This window comes from Marmota flaviventris, chromosome 1 (genome assembly GCF_047511675.1).
Source record: "Marmota flaviventris isolate mMarFla1 chromosome 1, mMarFla1.hap1, whole genome shotgun sequence".
In the NCBI taxonomy this organism is placed as follows: Eukaryota; Metazoa; Chordata; class Mammalia; order Rodentia; family Sciuridae; genus Marmota; species Marmota flaviventris.
In genome coordinates, this window is record NC_092498.1 from 174,062,857 (window position 1) to 174,088,062 (window position 25,206).

Below are 25,206 nucleotides of genomic sequence, written 5' to 3' on the forward strand. Positions count from 1 at the left end.
AACAAAATTATAACAACAAAAATATTCACGAAAAAAATCAACAAGGCTGAATTATTTTAACCATATAACATTTTTCTGTGCTGTCTCTACTGTGAAATGCTTCTTTATCAAAAGTTTACCCATATTACGGATAATATAAAGCAAAGCAAATACCACATCAGTAATTTTAAATCTCTGCGCCTTTGTAGTCCACATGCAAAACTTAAAGGTCACTTATTTTAATTTAGTTCTATAAAGCATGTCTGACACCATTTTTAATTCTGTCATACAATATAGGAAGTCAAATTTCTAATACTGAGAAAAAGCTTTGGGGGGCTTTGGGGGCAAAAGGTCTATTGTACCACACTGAGGCACCTGGACCATAATCTGTAGTATCCCCGGTCCAAAGCCCTTCCCAATCTTGAAATCTCTCTTCTGCTACACAACATCACAACAGCTATCTAGACTTTATTAATTTTGCAATTGTTTAAGCATTATAGGACTAGGTCCTGTTTTAGGTATTAAGAATACTGCTATCATCAAGATGGGCAAGGCTCTAGTCCTCCTAAAATGCATATACCAGTTAAAAAGACAAGTAAGCAAACATTTATCAGGTAAAAGTTAGTGCTATTAAAAATTATAAAGCAGCTGGGCCCAGTGGGGCATGCCTATAATCCCAGAGACTCAGGAGGCTGAGGTAAGAGGATCTCAGTTCAAAGCCAGCTTCAGCAATTTAGCTAGGCCTACGCAATTCAGCAAGACCCCTGACTCTAAACAAAATGCAGAAAGAGGGCTAGGGATGTGCCTCACTGGTTAAGTGGCCCTGGGTTCATCATAAGTTTGAGGAAAAAAAATGATAAAGGTAAGAAATTATGATAAAAGGGATTATCTTTGGTGAAGTGGGCAGGACCTTTCTTAAGATGTGACCTGTGTAAAGTTCTGTGGAAGATATTCTAAGGCAAAGGGAACACAAAGTGCAAATGTGCTTGAAATGAGACTAAGCATGGCATGCATCAGCAAGACCACAGGGAACAAGGCGGAACCTGGACAAGAGATGACTTTAGAGTTAAGAGGGACCTCTGTTCAAGCAAGGACCTGCAAGAATGTGGGTTTTACTCCTGCCATGGAAAGCCAGTGTGGAGGTTGAAGAAGGGGACTTTACCAGTTCCGATTCACATTTTTGTAAGTTTACTATAATCATACAAAAGACTGTAGAAGAAAAAATAGACAAAACTAATAAAGAAATGATCACACAGTCCTTTAGTACTTAAGCTTTTGGACACAAAGTAAGTAGCACACAGTGACACTCCCAAAACTTCAATTTAAGGTAATTCTTTGAGAATAAAACTACAAAATGTAAATCTTCAACCCCTTCCCACTGGGCATAAAGTTCAAATAATTTCCAGCTTCTCTGTACAGAGAATGATTTGGGAGATAGCTCCTCTGAACCCTTAGTCAATAAACCTGCTTCCTAAAAATGCCTCAGGTGGAGAAGATAATGCTTAGTGAAGTTAGCCAATCTCCCCCCAAAAAATGCTGAATGTTTTCTCTGATATAAGGAGGCTGACTCATAATGGGGTAGGGAGGGGGAACATAGGACAAATAGATGAATTCTAGATAGGGAAGAGGGGAGGGAGGGAGAGGGAGGAGGCAAAGTATTAGCAAGGATGGTGGAATGTGATGGACATCATTATCCAAAGTACATGTATGAAGATACGAATTGGGTGTCAACCTACTTTATATACAAACAGAGATATGAAAAATTGTGGTATAAATGTGTATTAAGAATTGTAATGCAAAAAAAAATTATATGTATAAAGATGTGAATTGGCATGAATATACTTTATTCAAAGATATGAAAATTTGTGCTTTATATGTGTAATAAGAATTGTAATACATTCTGTCATGTATTTTAAAAAATTAAATAAATAAATGACTAAAAAAAAAAAATGCCTCAGGTGTCCAGGCTCTTCTATCCTACATCATATCCTCAAAGAAGAATGACTGGATTGCAAAAAAGATTTTAAGAAATCAATTTTAAAATATAAAAATGAGCTAAAATGAGAATTCTACATACTAAAGTTTACATACTGTCATTCCACTGGTATGTTTTAAAATCTTTGCTTTGTAAATTTTGGCTTATTTACTAATACAAGATCATACAAGATGATTTTCCACAAAAAGTCATATTTTTGTCTGAACTTTAAAAATCAGCAGCTCTGGTACCTTTTATTCTTGCAAGGCAACAATCTGTGGGAGGTGAGCAGGAATTCTATTTATTGTTATGCAGATGCTAATTCACAATGGGGGTCACTAGGGAAGAATAGAGTTACTTTATTAGAGGAGAGTGAAGGGAGGGGAGGAGATTTGGGGATAGGAAAGACAGCAGAATGAAACAGACTTTATTACCTTATGTGCATATATGACTGCATGACCAATATGGTTCTACAATATGTACAATCAGAAAAATAAGAAATTATATTCCCTCTATATATAATATATTAAAGTGCACAAATGCAATCTACTGTCATGTATAACTAATTAAAACAAAAAAAAATTAAAAAATCCTAATACAAGCTTCTCTAAAAGAAATGGATAAATTCTTTCACTTCAGTATTTGGGTAACATAAGACTTTTTAGTTGTGCTTTTAAAAAAGAAAACAGTGTTATCATTATGTCAACTTTAAATGGGTATTTATCAAGAACCTATTAGGAACCAAAAACTGCTACAAAGAGTACAGAGCCCAGAGAAATGGCTTCAGTCTGTCACAGGACCTCTCCAATGTGATCACAGTTCTTGGAGATTCTACTCAAAATGTATTCTACAAACAACCTAAAGGTAATCACTAATTCCAAGATCTGAAGTGTTCAATGAGGTTCTAGATTCTAGAGGCTCATCTATACTTCCACACCTTTGTTTCTTGAAAGCAACATTCCTTACAACAACTTCACAAGGTCTACAAGAGTGGGGACAGTGAGGCCCCCCCAACATGGGCATTAGTTGAGGTCTGTACAATAATTCACCATTTAGACAGATTCAAAACATAAATTTATAACTACAAGAAATGAGAATCAAATAAATCCTTTCAACGAGAGTCAGTTATTTCCCATAAAGTCTAGAATAAAAATGTTTAGAGCTAAACTTTTCCTTTTCTAAGCCATCTGACAAGTCAGATGAGACACTTTAGGCCTCTCCTAAGTCCTTTTGTACTATGTGCTAGACATCCTATGGCATATGGTAATCATAAACAAGAGACAATTCCATTCTAAAAGTGTATTGAAAAGACACTCAAAGAGCTGAGACTATGAGATGAGAACCACGATCCAGCAATTTTTCCTTTCCCTTATACATGCTAGAAACACAATTTTAGTACCCTGAAGCAACAGGCCAACACTGTGAATTAAATACTTACATGTAAAAATGTATTTTAAATGCAAAGCAAAGGAAAAGAAAATGCAATCTCAAATAGACATGCATGGATATCTATGCTAGATTTCTGAGTCTTTAACAGTACACATTTTTTTCATGAAAATGGCTTTGTTTCTATCTGAACATTTCAAGAATTAAATGTGTAATAATCTGAGTGCGGAAAAAGAATTACAAAAGAAAATACAAGCAATGCACAGGTGTATACACTATTACTAGCTCAAAAAAAAAAATCGCAGGTACAGGCCTCCACCATGTTTCACTTGTGTATAATTACATTTTATACATGTTTATTTAGTATATCAATGCAAGACATCACATTGAGAGTATAATTAACTGGATGGTAAGACAAAATGCACGTTTATGTGTGTGTTTTACTATTTTTGTGTTTCTGTGTTTCAAAAAAAGTTGATCTTTGTTAGTTGTGTTTAACTGCCATCTAGAGTTAAAATGAATCCATTTCTTTTCCCCTCTAACTATTCTTCTTCAAAATTTTAGGCATATAAGCCAACACATTTAACCTCTATTTCATGACAAATATTTTTTTCGGACACCAAAATTATAAAATTAAAACCATTATTCAGCTTTTCAAATTAACAATTGTACCTACTGTAAACATTTTAAGTTGAGTGAAAAGATTTGTATTTAATGTAACTAAAACACTACTATTGATTATGTAAATAAGACAATATAAGCAATCTAATACACATTTGGACTTAAGAAAATACATTAAAAATAAATTCATGGTCTGTTTCTATGATTCCAATTTCTATTTTTTTCAGAGTCCAGAAAAGGCAGACCCCCCCCCCGCAAAAAGAGTTTTTTTCATGTTTTTTACCCCTGAAAAATTTGATAACTATCCAAATCCCAAGTATATATTAAAACAAGTGAACTTTTAAATACCCTGACGTTAAAATTAGCATTCATAACCAAACTGGAGGATTTTACAAGAATAAACAATCAGTACAATCACTCAGTTTTCAATTTAAGAAATTATGGGAAATCAAGAGATACTTTTACAAGAAAAAAAAAAAGATTCGAAAATAAGACTCAGTACCCTAGAAGCAATATATTCAGAAGAAGTGTTAAAAAAGAGAGAGAGAGAGAACATTTTCTTCTTGCTGTTTTCACATAAAAAAAAATAAAAATACTTATGTCCTTCATTTAACTAACTATCCCAAAGGCATTAAACCACAACAACATTTTCTGACTATATTTTTCACATCATTAGATCCTGAAACAAAGAAGTTGCAAAGCAGTAAAACTGCAACTTGCATTCTTTCAAAGGAAGTCATATGAAAGTTTTCAAGGGGATACATATAGCAAACGAAAATGAAGCTGGCTAATACAAGATGATTGATTGTTTTAAACAAACAAGACATTTCGCAATAAGCATTGCGAAAAGATGGGGGAAAAGATAGGAATGGCAGCAATGCTTACCATTCAAACATAGTTCAAGTATGCTTTTAAAACTTTCTTAGTTGCTTAATCAATCATAAATAATAAAGTTACAAGATTATAAGAGCAAAAGGGGAAAAAATGGAGAGAATAAAGAACCAAGCAAGAAGGACACAATGAGAAAATGCCTACTTCAAGACTGGCTGGGCACAGTGGCACATGCCTGTAACCCCAGCAACTGGGGAGGCTGAGATAGGAGGAGCACAAGTTCATGGCCAGGGGCAAATTAGTGAAACCCTAACCAACTTAATGAGACCCTGTCTTAAAATAAAAAATAAAAAAGATTGAGGATGTAGCTTAGTGGCAAAGTGTTCCTGGGTTCAATACCCAGTCCAAAAAAAAAAAAAAAAAAAAAACCTAAACAGTAATAGACTAGTGAATATATTAAGAGTGAGAAATCAGAGACAGGATTGCAAAACAATAACACAACTTCTATAAATTATACACAGCTAGAAAGGCAACAGTATAAGGCAAAAGGACTGTGCGAGCTTTTTTTATTTTTCTTTTTAGATATACATAACAATAGAGTATATTTTGACATATTTGTGTGAGCTTTAAATTACTGAAATATGAGAAGTATATATATTTACCATGCATACAAAAATGGTTTCCAACAATTATGTGTGCTCTCAATGTGAAAATTTTTTAATTTTTTCTAAACTCAATTTTAAAAGTGGTGAGGTTTTCATTTACTTTCCTAAGGAAGGAAAAGGCACATGCAAATTCTCATTGGAAATCTGTAAGGTTAAGCATAGTTTTATCAGCAAGACCTTGTTAGCCAAAAATGTCTATAATGTATGCACCATCTGTGATAATGATTTCTCTACTGCAGTGTTTTATCTGATTGTGAGATAGTCAGGGACCACCATGGAGGGACAAAAGGCTGGAATGATGAAATAAACCCCTGAGCACAATGTGCATGGCATGTGGGTTCTCTACCTTTGTGCTTTTCAGCAAGCCTGTCATGAGAACCTGATTTAAAAAAAAAAAAAAAAAACAATGTTTGCACAAGATGAAATTGTTACCAGGGGGAAAATCTAAGTATACCTCTAGCTTCACTTGTTCTTAGTTACCTACAAAATTAGTGACTTTTAAAGTTAACAAAACTGGGCAATACATTATTGGTGTCCTACTAGTTTTGTTGCAGATAACATCTCTGACATGTAGGTTATGGTGACAGAAGTTTCCTATGTTACTTTTCAGGGATCCGAAGCCTGCTTTTACAGAAAATAGATTCTTCACTTGGACCTGCAGATGTCTGATCAGCTACTGCAATGTGATAAAAAGACTTGACATCTCTGTCTTCATACTGTGTCTCTCTCCTTTGCAACTTTAACCTCTGGGTCAGAGTCTACTCAGGTCTGCACATAGATATTTTGACTGCCTTCAATATAGACATATTAAAACTGATTTGCGTTTTCTACTACACAGCTCTTGGGCTTTTTCAGCAGATACAGCAGCCCAGGTAACCAAAGTTCATCAGCCCTATCGTAAGTCCCAGATTAAGCTATAAGGCCAGGATGTTTGCACAGGATAATGGCACCAGTTGCAAGAGTAACTCAGCAGTTCCTGGGATAAACTGACCATGACTGTTCAATGTTCAAGGCTCTCACAAGACCACCATCTTTTGGAAGTGCTCCAGTCAGTGGAAAATTAATGAATTTTAGCCAACTCAAGCAAAACAACAAAAGTTTACATCTTTTGAGGAAACAGCCTGTGTTCCACTCAATGCTGTCTCCCTACAGGTGGAACCCCAGTTAAAACCTTGCCTTTGTGTATTCCCCAAACTTGGCTGGTTTCATTTCTATGAAATTTTTCATTTTCATCCCTGAGTTAGAAGTTCCCCTCTTAGACAAAACCATGGCATTTGCAGGTAAAATGGATGGCGTTGGAGAAGATAATGCTAAGTGAAGACAGCCAATCCCCAAAAAACAAATGCCGAATGTTTTCTCTGATATAGGGAGGTTGACTCATAGTGGGATAGGGAGGGAAAGCATGGGAGGAACAGATGAATTCAAGATAGGGAAGAGGGGTGGGAGGGAAAGGGAAGGGGTAGGGGAATAACAAGGACAGTGGAATGCGATAGTCATCATACAAAGTACATGTATGAAGACTTGAATTGGATGTCAACATACTTTATATATAAACAGAAATACAAAAGCATGGTATTTATGTGTATTAAGAATTGTAATGCAAAAAATAAATAATGTTACCTTAGATTAGATAGAGGGAAGTAAAGGGAGGGGAAGGCAGGGGATGTGGGGATAAGAAAAATAGTAGAATAAAACAGACATTATTACCGTATGTATGTATATGACTGTATGACCAATGTGATTCTACAATATATATACTCAGAAAAATTAGAAATTATATTCCATCTATGTAAAAATTAAAAAAAAAGAAACAGCACATGGACTTTGAAATCCTCCAGAAAAAAAATGGGGCATGTCCTGGGGAACTGAGTTATTCTTGTTAATAAAGTGAACTGGGTCATGACCAGCAAAAAAAAAAGTTCCCCTCTTAGGTAACAACTAGACCTAGACTGATACTTGGTTCACTAACAAAAACTTCTAAAGAGGTATCTGGTTATAAATTATTTCTGATTAAAATCCACCAATTTAAAACATTTCAGATATATTGAGTGTAGAATATTTTCCCACAGTCAAATGATCAGAGTACAAATATGAAGCAAGGTGAAATTCTAATGATTTTATCAAAATAAAGAAAAGCAGATATAAAGGCAATTGGATTGCTTTATCAAATTCCTGAAAGTGTTAAAAAAAAAATCAGCTTCATTTCAGCTATAAGTTCTTGATGTTCTTTGTACTTACCTACCCAGAAAAACACAAAAGATGGCTTTCTCTAGCTTGGTGTGGTGGCACACAGCTATAATACCAGTTACTCAGGAGGCTGAGGCAGGAGGATAACAAGTTTAAGGACAGCCCAGGCAACTTAACAAGACCCTCTCTCAAAGTAAACCAAGGGCTGAGAATGTATCTCAATGGGTAGGAGCATCCCTAGGTTTCAATACTTAGTACTGCAAAAAAATTTTAAAAAAAAAAAATGGTTCTATATAAACTATAACAGAATTTACTATAGCTTGAAGTCTTTGAAATAGAAAGAAATAAAATAATCGCTGAATCTGGCTAAGTTTGTCACTTCTTTTTCCATCCTGAAGCCTTTCTTATCTGTCTGCATTTCTATACTCAGGAGTCTTACCTTCGCCAATTATTTCTCCCACTTTTTACTGTCAAGACTCCATTTTTAAATACCCTACCAGAAATAAAACCTTCAAAACTAGTGAAAACTATGAAAAAACACTGTTTTCAATGCTCTTCCCAGACATACTCTCATGTACACATTTCTGTGCTTACTGCTTCATAGCATACTGCTATGTCACAAGGAGAGTTACAAAAGTAAATCCTTTAGAGGAGCATTTCTATGGAATGCTAGAAAATATAAATTATAGTAGTCTATCTTGATAACCTTTAAGTCTCTGTTATTACTTTTGGTTACTGTTTTCCTAAATGTCACAAGAAATTTTCCAAACTATTCCTCCTTAAGACAATGACCTCTGAAAGAGCTGGACTCAAAGGTGAAAGACCACAGTTTGTCCCAACCATGCTGCTATGAAAACTTATGCAAAGCAGGGACGAAAGCAAAGTTTGTCTGAAGCAACGTACAAATGCTTTAATGCGCAGTCTCTCAGTATTCTGTTTCATGTAACTTATTACCGACTTAAAGAAAAGTTTTCATTTACCTACTCACATAAAATATAAAATGTCCGTAACCATGCAAAAGCCCTGATTCACTCCTGGAACCCAGAATCTATTTGTCATCTTTACTAAGTGTTAAGGGTGTGGAACAGTCCTACCAGGGAGCTCTGGGAAATTGTTTTGTATTAGTGCATTAGAACTGCACAGTGGGATTCATTATGCTATATTTTTACATGCTCATAATGTGACCAGTCTCAATCGCCTATACCTTCCCTTTTCCTCCTGAGCCATGAAACAGCTTTAGTGAGAATTATTTCACCAATTCACTCAAAAATTCTGAGTACCTACAGCAGTTCTAGTTGCTGAGGAAACGGCACCCCAAGAGACAAAAATATCAGTTCTTAAGGAGTTTGGATTCTAGTGGTGGGTGTGCTCATAAACAAAAGAGCAAGTATATGGAACATTACTGTGTGGGGCAGAAACATAAGTAGGAAGAAGAGGATAGGGAGCCAGAAGGTAGGGATTTAATACTGGGGTTGCAAACTACAGACAGACAGCAGACAGCGGCTGGGACACCCAAGGTAGGGTGCTTCAGGCTACTCCACAGGTATTTGCTGAATAAACTCTGCGGGAAGTTCATTCAAACACTTAGGACTACTTTGCAGAGCTTTTCTCCACAAGCGGTTCCTAGGAAACCAGCTCCACCCTCTGAAGTATTTTTTAACATATGCAAATTCGAGTATAAAAGAGTTTGAAACGCAGCCATCACCAAAAGAAATTTCTACCCCCAAGTTCCTAAGTACCCGTTTGGGCACCTCCCGCGCACTGCCTACCAGACACGAACCTTCTCCTCAAAGCAGCCACGCGTCACTAACCTACTCAGGCAACACGCGCCTTTTATAAAGCTGTGGTGACGTCGTAGCGCATGTGCGTGCATAAAGATGGCGCCCCGTCCTCTGCGCCTGCGCAGTGCGCTTTCCCGGAAGAGCTTGTCGGTGGGCTCCGTGAGCGAAGTCCTTACGGTGGTGCGTCGGTGCGTGACTATCAGACCACCGCATAGATGTCTGCAGGGCCGGTGAGGAAGAGGGAAGAGCCGGGGTGATGAGGAAAGTTCTTGAGTATTTCAGAAAGAAGGGGGAGTTGGGGGGGGGGTGTCAAAGGGCCGACTCTGAGCGAATTTTGGTTTAAAACGCGCGATTTGCCCTGTCTGAAGCGCCGTAGAGGTACGGAAAAGTTGCCGTGGACCGACTTTCCGGCCTTGCCTCAGTGCTGCATCAATCAACTCTAGTTTCTATGATGCTAGAGAAGCGGCGAGGAGGATTAGCCTTAGCAGGAAAATATCTGTAATTCGACCTTGGCCCACTAGCGGGGCGACTGAATGCTGTCCTCGGTTCTGAGGAAAGACCGCCAGGCCTTAGGAGGGAAACCCCATGAAGGCAGGCCGGCTGCCAGCTTCCCTCCGCCGGGCTCAGCGCTCTACGCTCTACAGCCAAAGCTGTGTGTGAATGAAGAGTTCAGATTTTGCCTGGATGTTGGTCAGTCAGGCAGCTAATTCATGATCAGTGTTTAATTAAGGAAAAAAATCCTCATTCCAGGAAGGAATTTTCCTTTCTTTTACCCCGCCCCCCCCCCCTTAGGTCAGGCACCTTCTGGTTTTACGCCCATCCAGATGTGTCTTCAGGCTTGGGCTCTTGAAAGCTTTGTGCTAGAGCTCTAACTGCTCTGGTCCGTGCTTTTTAACCAAGGTGAACCAAGTGTGTCTTGAAAATGAAAGCTCTTAGTGGCCAGGGTAAGGTGAAGGTACTAACTTGTGCTTTTCCTTACAATTACACATGAAAAAATACTTTCCTATTTGGAAGAGACGTGGTAGAACTGGGCAGTCTTCCAGTAAAGGAAAGACCATGAGCTTCCAGTTGGTTCTCATACTTGTTTGCCTTTCTGTCTATGTGTGTGTTTGTGTGTGTGTGTGTGTGTGTGTGTACATGCAATAAGGAATGGTATTCCTGCCTTGAATTTTACACTGGATTTTTTTTTTCTATCTGTTGATACAATAAAGTGTTCATTCGTCTTAGTACCAGCTGCTTGTTTTTAATTCTGATGAAGGTTAGAGTTTGAAAAAAGAAAAACAGGGGGAAATGTTAAGTATTTGAATTCACCTGAGTCATAGTGTCCTTAGATGGATCTGGCATATGAAAAACTAATCATCTTGAATAAAAATGTATTTAAGTGCAATTCTTTCATTTTATACATTACTATATCTTAAGTTTCCATTTCTCCTCTGAAAGAACCAATGGGTTAAGATACTAATCAAATACTGCATAGCTGAGGATGTGGTAGAAGTAACTTTAAATGTTTTTATTATTTTAGAAGAAAGCTTATGCCACAGCTTTGATTAAAGATGACTTCATTTTTCGCTCAAGAAGTTCGCCTTTCTAAAAGACATGAGGAAATGTAAGTTTTTTTAAAAAGTATAATGCAAACATAGAAGTTATAATGATTTCATTAGCGAAACACAGTGAAGATTAAAATTTTGAAAGTGTGTCATTTTAATTTTCTGACACCTAAGAGATTTGCACATGGGCTGGGGTTGTGGCCCAGCAATAGAGCACTCACCTAGCATGTGCAAGGCCCTGGGTTCGATCCTCAGCACCAAGTTGAAAAAAATAAATAAATAAAGGTATTGTGTCCAACTACAACTAAAATATAAATATAAAAAAAGATTTGGGCATAAGGAATTTTCATTGTTTCTTAAGAAAAACCAGGATTAAAAGGTATAATTCTTTTCTATCTTTTTTACCTTTTGTTACTAATATCTAGATAAATTCACTCTTCTTCTTCCCCTTAGCTCCACAATGACACTTAACCCAGTAAGTCCCCAATTTTCAACTCTGCAAATATGTCAGTGAAATTGGAAAAGGTGCATTAAAATTGATTCAAAATCACAGTCTAGAGCCTATATTTTTATTATTATATTAATTTATATCATTACATAATTATGTACTATATAACTATGTATAAATATAAACTTACTATACTTAAGTTTTTAATAGGTGTTCCACATCTGAGACGAGGGGACAAAATGGGTTCATGGGCTTCTCTAAGTCTCTTACCAGAGGGCCTTCATGGGTATGTGACCTACACAGTCACTGGCCCTGAACTTGGTTTAATACCCTGATATCACAATCCTCAATCATTGTGCACCAGGTCCTACAAATTGTGCAGCCAGTCTTGCTCTTATATTTAATATTAGTCCTCTCCCTCCTCTGACTTTCATTTACTTAATTACCCAGGTCCTTCTCCTTGGCTTTCTGAAATAAATTTCTAACCCTGTCTCCGTACTCACTACCCAAAAAAATGATTGTTCAAAGTCCTTAGTTTTTAATTCTACCTTTAAGACACCTGTGTGAAATGGTGTTTCTTGAAAACCTCCACAACTATCTGAAAATGGCTAGACTTTTATGTGTTTTTAATCATCTGACATATTTTCTTATCATTTAAGACTAAATGAGCACTTGAGCAGCAAGAAAATTTTAAGTATATTATATATAATGAAGTAGTTTGAGAATTTAATTACTTTTTACATCTTCTTTCAAGTACTGTTTTACCTTGTTGTCAGCATTCATACATACACACTGCCTCTCACTCATATATCAAACCATCATCTTTCTCTTGGAAAAAGAGGGAAAAAATATTTTTATTGCTTCTTCAAACATATGGAAGTTTAGCACAATTCTAAATGTGTAACATGAGATTCAGGGGTACTGAAGTGTTAAGCAGAAGGTTTCATATAGCAAGTTATATCAATGTATGTGTGTGGGGAGGTATATATAACTATGTGTACAAGGAGATAGATATGTATTACAGTTTGCATTTTCACCAAAAATTAAAACATATCTTCAACACTCTAAAATAATTTCAGAAGACCAGAGGCTAAAAAACAGAAGCATGTACTTACAAGCATATATAAAGAACGTTAATGAAAATAAAAAATAATTTCACCCAGATTGACTTAAGACTTATTGAACTACTTAAGTTACTCACTGTCCCATTAGTTGATGACATATCTGACTTTCAAAACAGGTTTGAGTTGAAATTAGATGCAATTGAGAAATGAGCTTTGTATACTGGGCAGGCAATAAAATGTTTGCTTTTTAATTTTTTTCACTCTTTCTACTCTTCACTTTTTCTAGAGTATCACAAAGATTAATATTACTTCAACAAATGCAGAATAAATTTGGAAATCAAAACACAGAAAAGGGATCACAACTGCAAGCAGCTGAGACAGCTTTTAAAAGGAATCTTAGTCTTTTAAAGGTAAGCTTCCATGACTTAAGTGCAGAGATGTTTCCCACCTTTCCAAAAACATTTTACGTGAATTTCATTATTTTCATTTATATGACTCTTTGTTGAGTAATAGGTAGAATTAATGGGGGAGTATCTTGTTTCAAACCCATGTTCATCAGACAGATAACATATGGGTTCTCATTTTTCAAGATGAAAAAAAAATTCATGAAAAATGAATGTTTTCAAACATCCAGAAAAATCAATAACTACACAAGGAATATTAAAGTCTCCATTGTGCAAGAAGTAAGAAACAGAAGGTGTCCCTTTCCATTTTCCATCTTCTTTTATTTGAAAGAAGATCCTGAAAGACCTTAAAGTACCTGTAATGTGCTTAGATCCAACTCAAAACCATTAAGCATTATAAAAATAAGAACAATTTGATTTTGCCCTCTTGGAACCACAGTCAACACACAAAATTCATGTCTACTATAGCAGATTTCCCAGATCCTTTTGATGGTTATGGAGGAGGTGGTCAAAGTGTATGATTGCGCAGGGCCTCACCATTTGGCCAATGTGCCCATTTGGAGTAAAATCATATGTGTAACATTTTTGGCTGCTTGCTATACTTTGCTTCCAGAATTGTGGCTTCATCCATAATTAAAACCCTAAAGTTTGCTTCCATTCAAGCTTCCAAGAGATCCTATGACTAAAACATTTGGTAGTAAGACTATATTATTTAAGTTATAAAGCAGTGTTTTCAGTTTTTTATTGTTAAATATTTTCATCGATAGGCATGATACAGTTATCTTCTATCCTCACTAGAGGATAAAGGAAGAGGAAAATTCAGTTATCTTCTCAGCTTCTGGCAGTTTGATCCACAGTAATTTAAGTCACAGCCATAGTGCTACCAAAGCATTCTATATTGCCATATGTCTTACTTGCCCAATGGTGTTAGCAATATTTATTTTTAAATGGAAATATATAGGGTATTCTGGAATTTGCTGTGAAAAGTTAGAAAAACTAAATTAGAATGCTTGATTGCTACCTACCTGAAGCAAATGATGTGATATTTGGTTCTCAAGTGGTGTCCTTTTAATGAGCAAGTATTTGATGAATGCACAGAAGCTGAAAGTGGAGACAGTGAAATAACTGTAAATCATAGTTCTTGATATGAAGGTAATTAGTTGATCATCAAGGCTTAGTTGATGATAAAAGGTTATAAACTCCCTAATATCAGGAACTCTGAGACTTCATGTGAATAAACACTAAATGATATGAAATATGATAATAGGTACATAACGATGTTTGAGAGGAAGAATATTCTGAGAGGTCTCAGAGAGGAAGCAAGGCTTCATTTATATTTGAATAGGCAGAAAAAAAGGTATTCCATTGGATTCTTAGCAAAAAGAGCCAAGAGCAGAAAAAATAAATGGCCTTATGAATGTTCATGGTACTACAAGGTAACTAGTGTGCAGATTCACAGGAAACAATGTATGTTGTGGGACAAAAGAAGTTGAGATTTAATATGCAGAGATAATATTGTAGAGATAATAAAGTAGTGACAGTGTCTAAGCAAAAGAAAAATACAAACTAATATCAGAAACATATGAGTGGGTGTTTAAGAAAGATTCATTTACTATTTAGATGCAAGGTGATAACAAGAATAGAAAAACTGGAATTAAGAAGAAAAGCTAAGGGCTGGGGTTATGGCTCAGTGATAGAACACTTGCCTAGCACTTGTGAGGTACTGGGTTTGAACCTCAGCACCACATAAAAATAAACAAATAAAGGTATTGTGTTCATCTACAACTAAAAAAAATGTTTTTTTAAAGAAGCAAAGCTAAGAAATTGTCATGTTTGGATGATCCCCTACTTACAATAGTTCAGCTTACACTTTTTTGTCTTTAGGATGTTGTGAATTTAATTGACACCAGGCTAACAATATGCAGTAAGCTACTCTTGGGATGCTGGGCAGCAGCAGAGCTAGGCAGCTCCCAACCAGCCATGCAAGATCACAAGGGAAACAAGTGATTTTCTATAGTGTGCTGTGTGGCCAAGCTAGGATGCTCAGTAGGATGGGTGCTTTACATATATTTTCACACTGTAGTCTCAAATTATGATTTTTTTGACATAATCCCATTATAAGTCAAGGAGTGTTTGTAGATAAGAAAAATAATGAACCTGGTTTTATAGTTGTGAGAAACTTCAGTTTGGTATGGCATTTTCCCCCTGATTACCAAAGTAATATATTCTCATATTTAAAAAAAAAAAAAAAAAAACATTTAAAAGAAAAAGATGAATCACTATATATCCATACCATCCTACCCATCTGGACTTAAGTACACTTTTGTATATTTCCTCTCAGTCTTTTAGTAACCACTGTTTGAGCACCTATTATATCAGACATAGTGCTTGTTGCTAAAAGTAGTCTTTTCCCTTTTCTTTTAATACATACTTTGAATAATTATATAGACAACTTTATCCTGCTTTCCCCCATTTTTTTTAATTTTGGAAATAATGTTCATGGCTCTACTATATAAGTCACTATAATAAATAGGAGTTAATTACAGAATTTTGAGATGGGAGAGAACTTTTTCAGGGGAGGGGAATCATTCCACCACTGAGCTACTTTAGCTCTCAGGAGAAACTTTAAATGACATAGATATTACATTAGAGTCTCATCTAAAAGATTTAAAACATTTTTAGCATTAAAACTTTTTCTAAAGACACAAAATAAATAAAAATGGACTTGATTTGGCCCAAAGCCCCATCCAAAGCCTTTCTTTGATGTGTGGCTCTTGCACTAAAAACCCTAATCTGGGCCAATTCTTTCAACATGAGGAAACCGTAGGGTAACTATTCCTAATGCCTCTTGTCAGACACAAGTTAAGTTACCTCTAGGATAGGTATTTCTAAAGTACTGCACACGCCTTAAAAAATGGTACCATTAAAATCTGTACTGTAACGATAGGAACAAATAAGGATGGCTTCTATTATCATCCATCATTTGACCTCTTAGATCTTGTAACCAATATAATAAACATTAAAAGTTAATGGCCTTTAACTTTTGAAAAGGAAGATACAACAGCAGCATTTTATATTATATGGTTATATACTTTAAAAGGCTAAGTTTTGTGAATTGAATCAAATTAACAGATTAAAAGTACAAAAATTAATAGCAATTCTATGTATACAACCAGAAAAGAGATCAGATTCACATTAACAATAAAATTCTAAGATATTTGGATGTGCTCTTAACAAGGGTTATTCATGATACTATAAAACTACTTATTACACCACGAGATTTAGCAGAAAGCTTAAAAGGTGACATATGCCTTAATCCCGACTAGGGAGACTGTTGTTTTTCTAAAGTCACTTGTCACAAAGTTTTTTATAGATTTTTTTTTTAATTCCAAAACTTTGCATTGAACTCAGTAAGTTTCTGAAAATTCATTTGGAAAAATAAATTGTCAAGAATATCAAAGAATAAGGAACATAATAATCCCGACTAATATCTGACCATATTAGTGAATATACGGCTGTGAATATAAATAAGGAAGAAACAATCAGGGTCTAGTCATAAATGTCATTAAACTGAAGTTAACTTGGAAAACACAGGCTAAGATATTTTCCTCTATTAGAATTAGTTAAGTGGAATTTATCTGCCTTTTAGAAATATAAGTATAATTAGTGTGAATTTCAGAAGAAACAGGATTTTGTTACCATAAATACTTGTATAATACAAACTGTAATTTCTCCCCATCACCTCCCCAGAAAAGTTAGTTTTACACAGAAAGGCAGTTCTGTGGAAAATAATGTCATCTCATGAGAAAGCCAGAAGCATACGCCAGAGGAAGAAAGAAGAGGAAAACACTCCTACAGATCAGAGATTCAATGAGTGCTTCCTCTGAAGAGTGATCTGGAAGTGTCCATAGGACAGCTGGCAGTTAAATGGGGCCTTTGACCAAACTGCCACCCAGGATGGCTAGTTACTTAAGTTTTCTACTAACCACCTTTTAAGACAAGAAACAGATGAAATGTATTATTCTAAAATAATGTTTTTAGTGAGGCATATACAAAATATTTCAAATGTTGGCTATAAAAATGTTTTCTGAGTCTTCAAAATTCCATGTATATTTTATTCTTAAGTATATCTTAACTCAGACTTGCCACTTCTCAAGTATTTGGTAGCCACAGGAGGCTAATGGCTAGTGTATCAACAGGGCAGATCAAGGGGCCTCGGCAGACACAGGTTTGAAGTTTAGGGAACGAAAACTTCTACAATGGATGGATGTCTCTCCTTTTGTAATTTGGCAGTCATTGATGAGCACTGCCTTGCTATGTTAGAGGTTGCAAAGAGTGATATTCAGATTTTTTTTATTCCTTCTCATTCAATTGCTGATTATTTATATGAAGGGAATCTTTCCCTCTTCGATTACTTGGTTACACTGATATCCACTTCACATAGGAAAAGGTATGCAGAGTATCTGATCTTTCCCTATTTTTAATGGTGTGACTTTGTGCACACATGTGTGTATTTTGTTTTTGCAGTTCTGGGTTTTGAACCCAGGGTCTCACACATGCTAAGCTACACCCCCAGCCCTATATTTAGTTATTTTTATTTAAATTTTTTTGAAGTTGTAGATGGACAGAATGCCTTTATTTTATTTGTTTATTTTTATGTGGTGCTGAGAATCGAACCAAGAGCCTCACGCCAGCTAGGCAGGCACTCTGTCACTAAGCTACAGCCACAGTCCTATATTTAGTTTTTAAAATAATATTGTTTTTACAGCAGTCCTCCAGAGGTGATCACTGAGGTATTGTTTTGTTTTAAATTTAACTGGAATTTGAAAACCTAAAAAATTACAATTTTTTAAATTCTTATTTATGCTTAAATTATGGCACTTTTACAAAGTGGAAGCCTCTTCAAGTTAGCTCCTGAATGTCTTTGACATGATCTCGATAGTCTTTGATAAAATTATCTGAAAGAAAGTAATCTATCTAGGCTTACTGGGTATGTTTGCTGCCCACACCAGGAATTGGTCATTGCTTCAGGGAGTCTTGGCTCCTTTTGGCAGGAAGTATATTTAGAGCCCTCAATTTGGGCACTAGGACTATTTATTGCAACTTCATTTGATCATTTTTTAAAGATAAAATACAAGAGCATCTATCAGTACTTCCAATTTAATTATAGGATTGCAAGTTTCTTAACTTAAAACCTTGCACCTATAGATTTTTTTTTCTCAAACCTAAAATTCCATTTCCCATAGAATTTTCCAATACCAACATAACTACATATAGTAGACCCTTCCTTACCTGTGGGACATATGTTCCAAGACCTCCAGAGGATGCCTAAAACTGCAGATGATGCCTAATCCTATATATGCTATTTATTTCTACACATAAAAACTTGTTATGAAGCTCAGCCTATAAATTAGGCACAGTAAGAAAGTAACAACAGCAAAGAATAATGGAACAATTATAGCAGTATATCATAATAAAAACTGAATGTTTTCTTTCCCTCACTCTCAAAATCTTATACTATACTCACCCTTTTTATGATTATGTGAGCTGATACAATGCCAGTATGATGAGATGAAGTAAAGTGACTGACAGACATTGTGACATGGCAGCAGGCTACTACATGAGGATAACTTAAACATAAGTACTGTGATACTGTGGCAGCTAAGCTGATAACCCAGATAACTGCTAAGTGACTAACAGGCAGATAGCATATACACTGTAGATACACTGGACAAAAGGGTAATTCATGTGCTAGGATGAATGGGATTTCACAAGGTTTCTTGCTACTCAAAATGACAGACAACTTAAAACTTGTGCCTTGCTTACTTCTAGAATTTTTTTTTTCTTTTTCTTTCTTTGTGTATATACGCATGTGGGCATGCTGTGCTGGGGATTGAATCTTGTGCATGAGAAGCACACACTTTTTAGAACATTTAAGCAGTTTCACAACAGGTGTGGGTAGAAGTGAAATGATATATACTCTTGGCATAAGTCAGAGGACTTTGTAAGTACTTATTGAGTAAGGAATTCCCACCAGCACTCATTCAAGTGGGAAAAAGATGAGCCTCCTTTCATTCGGTTGAGAAGTAAGGGTTAGGATGCCAGGTTGGCCAGTCATCTACAGAGATACCTGGAACTAGATGAGACATAATCTTAAAAGGATATGGGGTAAAAATATGAAGACAGATATCACAGTTCTTAAGAAACCCACACTTAGAAGCAAGGAAAGAAAAAGAAGCCAGCTAAAGAGAAAGAGGAGGTAAGAGAGAGGGGTCAGGGAGAGGGAGGTGAACAAAAAACATCTATGTAAAATATCACTAAATATAAGAAAGAGGCTTTTCTGAGATGTGGTAATCTTGGGGTAGACATGAAAGTCTGTCTCACCATAGTCCTGCTTTCCCAGCCCACATGCGTCTGCCCATATCTGCTCTTTTGTTTGCAAATCTGCTCTTCTAAAGAGATAATCAGCATCTTAATTTTCTGGTCTTCAAGAAAAACATTTATAATACTGTCTACAGTGCTAGTAACACCTAGATCTACAACTAACAATAGCTTTATAAACTGTTCTTAGAATATTGGCACAATTGAAGGTGTGATTATTCTCTTTGTGTTTTGGTGACTGGATTTCTAAAAGTAAGAAATAATTTTCCAGGACCTTGTAAAATCTGAGCATAATCACAGAAGAGTTAGGCTTCCATGTCTGTTGTGTTGGCATCAAACACTCTTCAGTGTGCATCTTAGATGTAAACCTCTGAGATGGGTTAGTCATGCTAATAGATCAATTTTTTAAACCCCAAATTGATGTTGTTTTGGTTTTTTTCCCCCCCTTCAAATCACCTTCCTCTAGACAGCAGGTGCACTAATGGTTGTGCAACTTTGGGGAGTCCCTTTAGGGAATTTCCTGTTTTTCCCTTTTACATTTCACACCCATTCCTTGCTCCCGCCGCTACCATCTGCTATCTTTTTTCTCCCGTTCAGCTTTGGCTTCTTCACACCCCACTCCCACGCCCTTTTCCATCTCTCTCCGTCTGTCCAACAGCCCTCTACTTAGATTGCTCCAATGCGTGCAGGGGATCAAGAGAACTTCCTCTTTTCTATCAATTCACTAAGCTCCAAGGAGAAACAAAATTTGCATGGCCTTGAAGCCAGGCCTCTGTGACCTTGATAAACTAGTAAGTGGACACCAGACAAAAATAGGTGCCAATTTGGGGAGTGTTTTTAAACGAAGTTCAAAGGTCTCAGCAACAACTTGCAAAATCCTACAATAACTGGGCAAATGTTTCATGCATGTATGAAGCTAAAAAAAAAAATTGTACCAGGTTATAAGTTTAGTTATCCTGGTGTTTTGACAACTGTGAGAGAAAATACACGTTTCTACAAGTTAAGCTACGAATTAAAGCACAGTGTAACTACAAATTAAAGCACAGTGTTTGAATGCCATCAGCTGAATAATACACTACCTAGCAATAACATTTATCATTGAAATTAACATCGAAATCTAGTCCTCAAAATCTGGATAGCTTAGTAAGAAGGTCTTGGCAAAAAGTACTAAGGCACCTCACTGAACTTCTTTTAAATATGTGAAATGTTTGCATCAATATAAAAAATTTAAAGATGAAATGCTGAACCAACAAAATGTGTGCCACTAATTAATGTACCATTTGCATCATCAGGGGAGACTGGAACTCATCATTTTTAAAGTTAGCACAGTGTGGACTTGAGTATCTGTTTTTGTACCTGGATTCTTGATTATTTCATTCGTCTGGTTGTTTTTAGGTCATCTTAAAACTAAGTTAATGCTCTGAGCATTTTTAAAGGAAGTTCTTTTTGCAAAAATTACTGGCATTTACCAGCTATTCAAAGTGAAAAGGCAAAATGTAAAAATACCACCCCCCTCTTCTATTTTAAAATCAGAAACCCTGCACTCTTTAGTAGAAGCTGGTTAATTGAGCTATAGTCAGTTCTCCTACCTCAATGTCCCTCCATCAGTTAAAACTGTGGGTCTAGAGAGGAGCTGAGGTGAGAGATTTAGGGTGTAGATACTGGTAGGATAGGTGTCATTTGTGTTACATAAATACACTTTGATGATAAAATGTTCTCTCTATATAAAGGATATAGAAGCAGCAGAAAAATCTCTGCAGACCAGGATTCACCCAGATCCACGGCCTGAAGTGGTTTCTCTTGAGGTGAGACTCTTAAGGGAACAAAAGTAACCGAGACCTCACCCTATCAGTAGGGTACTGTAAAGTAAACAGTGGTTACATGTGTGTATTACCCAGATTTATTTATTCATCAAAATAAGCAAGACGTGTTCAATTGATCTTTTTATATCCACAATACCATGTTTTATAGGTAGTGAGTAATTAGAAAGGATTTTGATGAAAATAACTTTTTTTTTAATCTAATGGAATTTTTTTTTAAAGGTCTTTACCCCTCTTCCCTTAGAAACAACAGTCCTGTTAAATCATAGAAAACATGATGTAAACCTTAAGGCAGCAGCATGCCTAACCAGAGTGCTTTTCCTGTTAGAAGTAGCAGTTCTGTCCCTTCACCAAAATTCAACCAAAGCTATTTAAGTACACATTATCATACATGACAGTGTGGCTTTTGTCTGTTTGATTTAGCTCAGTTCAAGAGCAGAGTGAGAAGATGTTTGCAAAAATGAACCATATTTGGTATATGAATGTGTTTGTGATGAATGGGAATTTACTTCATGTAGAATAGGTTCTATTATGTATTTTTAATAACCCTTTTCAAATGGCAATTTTGCTTTCTGCCCAACGGGGGATATGAATGGACTCAAAATTAAAGGATGAGAATTTTGCCCTCAATTTTGTATGTCATCTAGGGTAATAAGAAAAGGCAGTGATCGAAGAGAGAAAAAGCTGTGGTACAATGTCATGCTCCAAGCGTCTCTTTCTTTGTTGAATTCTCCAATACCTTACCCTGGCAAGCACAGGGCCCACACAATAGGGGTTAATCCAGCCGTGAATGGCAGAGAAACTCCCAAGCACAGGCCTTGGATGGTATTTTTCTTGGCTAGTCTTGCACAGCAGGATGACCCTTTATTTTAAAAACGTCAGGCTGCTTCTGAGACCACAGGCATAGATTGTATAGACATGGAGAATCCCTCAGCATTTTTAATTGTCAAAGCCACTGTACGTTTTTAGTGATCAGTGTAAATAATTATGTGTTCCTAGTGCTATCCAACTCATTGGATGCACTGCCCCAAATGGGACTGGTAGTGTTGATCTCATAGAAAATGGTCTCCTATGATGCAGGAATTTTCACAGTAGCTCTCTTTAGTCTCCTTAGGACAGTTACCTAAGAAACCATCGCAGCTCCTAGTCACAGCAATGTTACATGAACTTTGAAAGCGAGACGCCACTAGAGTCAACCAATAAAAATATAGCATCTCAAATTTCCAGCTATGTGTATTAAAAAAATGGTTAAGCTGTATTGATAGTATTTGGTCATACAAAAAAAATTTAAGACAAATTTCAATTTGAAATGTCACGGATTTGTAAAAGGTAGAATGGATACATATCTCCCATATACCTAAGGGGCCAATCCATCTGACTCCTAGACTGTAACATACTAGTTAGAGTTCCATTCCTGATCTCATCCCAGGTCAAATCATTTTATGTAATTCTGAAGAAAGTATTCACGTTTGACCACTTCACTGTAATAATTTTGGTATCATTTAGTATAAGAAAGATCTGGAACATTAAGCTAACATATTTAATGATTTATAGCCATAAATGACACAACTGGCAATAATCACAAGGTTGGCCACAAGAGGGCGTGTAAAATCACAATAAAATTCTAAAACCTGTAATTCTGCCAGGCTCTGGTTTTACTGAGAAATTTGAAAATTAACACTAGTAAGTAGCCAGATTTTTTTTTCTAAAATTAACATAAAATATTCTGTAGAGGAAATTCATTCTATGTATATATGTGTGTGTGTGTGTGGTGTGTGTGTGTGTACACGCACACACACACTTAAGTGAATAAACATTTAGACTATTATGAAGAGCCAAGTTCAATTGCTTGATATGCTTTTTTACTTTTGGATTTTTTTTTTCAGACTCGTTACTGGGCATCGGTAGAAGAATATATTCCCAAATGGGAACAGTTTCTTTTAGGAAGAGCACCATATCCTATTGGTGTTGAAAATCAAAATAAAGCAGAAAACACCCTTCAAAATGAGACACAGCAATAACTTTTTTGCATCCTGTTTTTTTTTAATTATTTAATAAAGCTAAATAAAGAACAATAATTGCAAGAACTTTGGGAATTGAACATGGTTCATATTGTTCAATTAACTCCTAAATGACAATGAATTCAGAAGAATTTACTGAGAAGTCTCTAGTTATCATCTATTACTATCCCAAGGTCATGAATTTGCTTTCTACCAAACCCCTGAAAGTGTTAAAAACTAATATTAAAGGTGAACTATTAAACAAGTTACTAAATCTGCATTGTGTGTGCTATTTTAAATATTTACATCACTCTCATCTAAATAGGTTGGTTATAAGTTTTCTAGAATCTTTACTTTTTATTACTTTATTATGGGGACAAAAGTAGAAGATTAAGTAGTTGCCTAATTTTTTTTTTTTTAACGTATAAACAGGGACACTTAGCTACTTTTGTATAATACTTATCAGTAGATAGATTTATAGAATTTCATGCTTCACAGGTAATCACATCTTCCAAAATTCTGGAGATGGAAAGAAATGAATTGTAAAATAGTGGATAAGTAGCCAGTTTCAGGAAGGCTCATCCTTGGTTTTGAAAAAGGAGATCCATCAGAGCTGGAAATGGTTTTGGATTTTAACTTGGTTATTTAAGGATTGCCAACCCTGTGACTACAAATAATCCCTCCCTAATATTTTCATTTTTAAACTGTCCTTCTGTCTCCCTTCTATTTTCAATTATTTCTGAAAAGATTGTTAGTCAAGACAGGGGCAGTGATTCACCTCTATAATCTCAGCTACTCAGGAAACTGATGCAGGAAGATTACAAGTTCAAGGCCAGCCTGGGCAACTTAGCAAGACCCTGTCTCAATATATAAAATAGAAAGTGCTGGGGATCTTGTGCAGTGGTAGAGAACCCCACTGGTTCACTCCCCAGGACAGTAAAGGAAAAAAAAAATAAGTGTCAGAAAGCTTTAGGTCACAACCCAATGCAGCTTTGAGATTCTTAGTATACCAAGTACTTGAGCACTAGAAAGAAAATGGTAGTTTTCTAACTATAGAGGCAGCCTCTGCTAGTAAAAGGTCTATGCTACATTACAATTAACTTAAATTGTAAAGTTTTTTTTTTTTTAAAAAAAAAAAAAAGGACAATAGGACAAACTTAAAAAAAACTATTGAAATGTCCATCCTTCTACTAAGTTCCTTTAAACTACCATCTTGGAAATATCCTGTTGAGTGGGTGTTGGTGTGGGTAACAATAACGTTGTTTTCATAATATGTGCTGGCAGATTAGCACACTTCTCTACAGTGTTAACAGTTGTAATTAAGGAATAAACAGCACAGAGTGTCAGTCCGATAACAATTTCATCAATGGTGTCACAATACAAAATGTCACAAAATATTAGAACTGTTATATAACTATAAAAAGTATCAGATTAAAAGCCAAAAGCCTTTTTTTAAAAAAAAAAAAAGGAAACAGAAAGGAAGAAATAAGAAAACTGGTATAGCGGCCAGAACAATTTTATACCTTCTCGAGAATGTTCTGTCATGAAAATAAATTGATAAATTTTTTTGCTGTTACATTACAGTTTGGTTTCTAGCCATCCAGTTGATTTAGCAGGAGAATGCAGGTTTTTTTAGCAGCTTTGAATTGGTAAACAGATTTAGATGTAGTAGGAAGGAGCATGAGGAAGTTGTGTTTTTTTTTTCGTTTTTTTTTTTTTTTTTAACATCCAATCTTCCCCAGCATATGCACATAAGAAGGTGAATGAAATGGAGCAATGTGAAACTTATTTCTCTTTAGTCAAGTGAAAAAAAAAAAGACTAAACATTTGTTAGCTGGTAAAATATTGTGTCAAGCAAGTAGGCACATTCCAAAATTAAACAGTGGTGGATACGTTAACGTCCTCAAATATTTGAGCGTACACTTCCTTTGAGATCTGTAAATTAAATCACCAGTAGATTAGATTAAAATACAAAATGAATGGCAATGTAACCATCTCAGAAAAGGTTCAGTTTTTTTTCTCTCCTAAACTGATTAACTTGCTGGTTTTTTTTGTTTTGTCATTGTATCTAAGTCTAATATACCCTGAATTGCAATTTAGGGCAGAAAGGAAGGTAT

General features: G+C 35.7%; 1 protein-coding gene across 3 annotated transcripts; it reads left to right on the forward strand.

Moving 5' to 3' along the window:
* The first annotated feature begins 9,522 nt into the window (after nucleotides 1-9,522).
* Nucleotides 9,523-23,369, forward strand: Cep15 (centrosomal protein 15). Of its 3 annotated transcripts, none has more exons than XM_027951332.2 (5): nucleotides 9,523-9,655; nucleotides 10,948-11,031; nucleotides 12,771-12,894; nucleotides 21,000-21,074; nucleotides 22,976-23,369. In XM_027951332.2, exons 2-5 carry the CDS (start codon nucleotides 10,979-10,981, stop codon nucleotides 23,108-23,110), a joined length of 387 nt encoding a protein of 128 aa, XP_027807133.1. In that variant the 5' UTR covers nucleotides 9,523-9,655; nucleotides 10,948-10,978; the 3' UTR covers nucleotides 23,111-23,369. The 3 variants fall into 3 exon arrangements, with proteins under 3 accessions (XP_027807133.1, XP_027807135.1, XP_071475320.1); XM_071619219.1 differs by having other exon boundaries at nucleotides 9,540-9,613; XM_027951334.2 differs by lacking the exon at nucleotides 21,000-21,074.
* The last annotated feature ends 1,837 nt before the right edge of the window (nucleotides 23,370-25,206 follow it).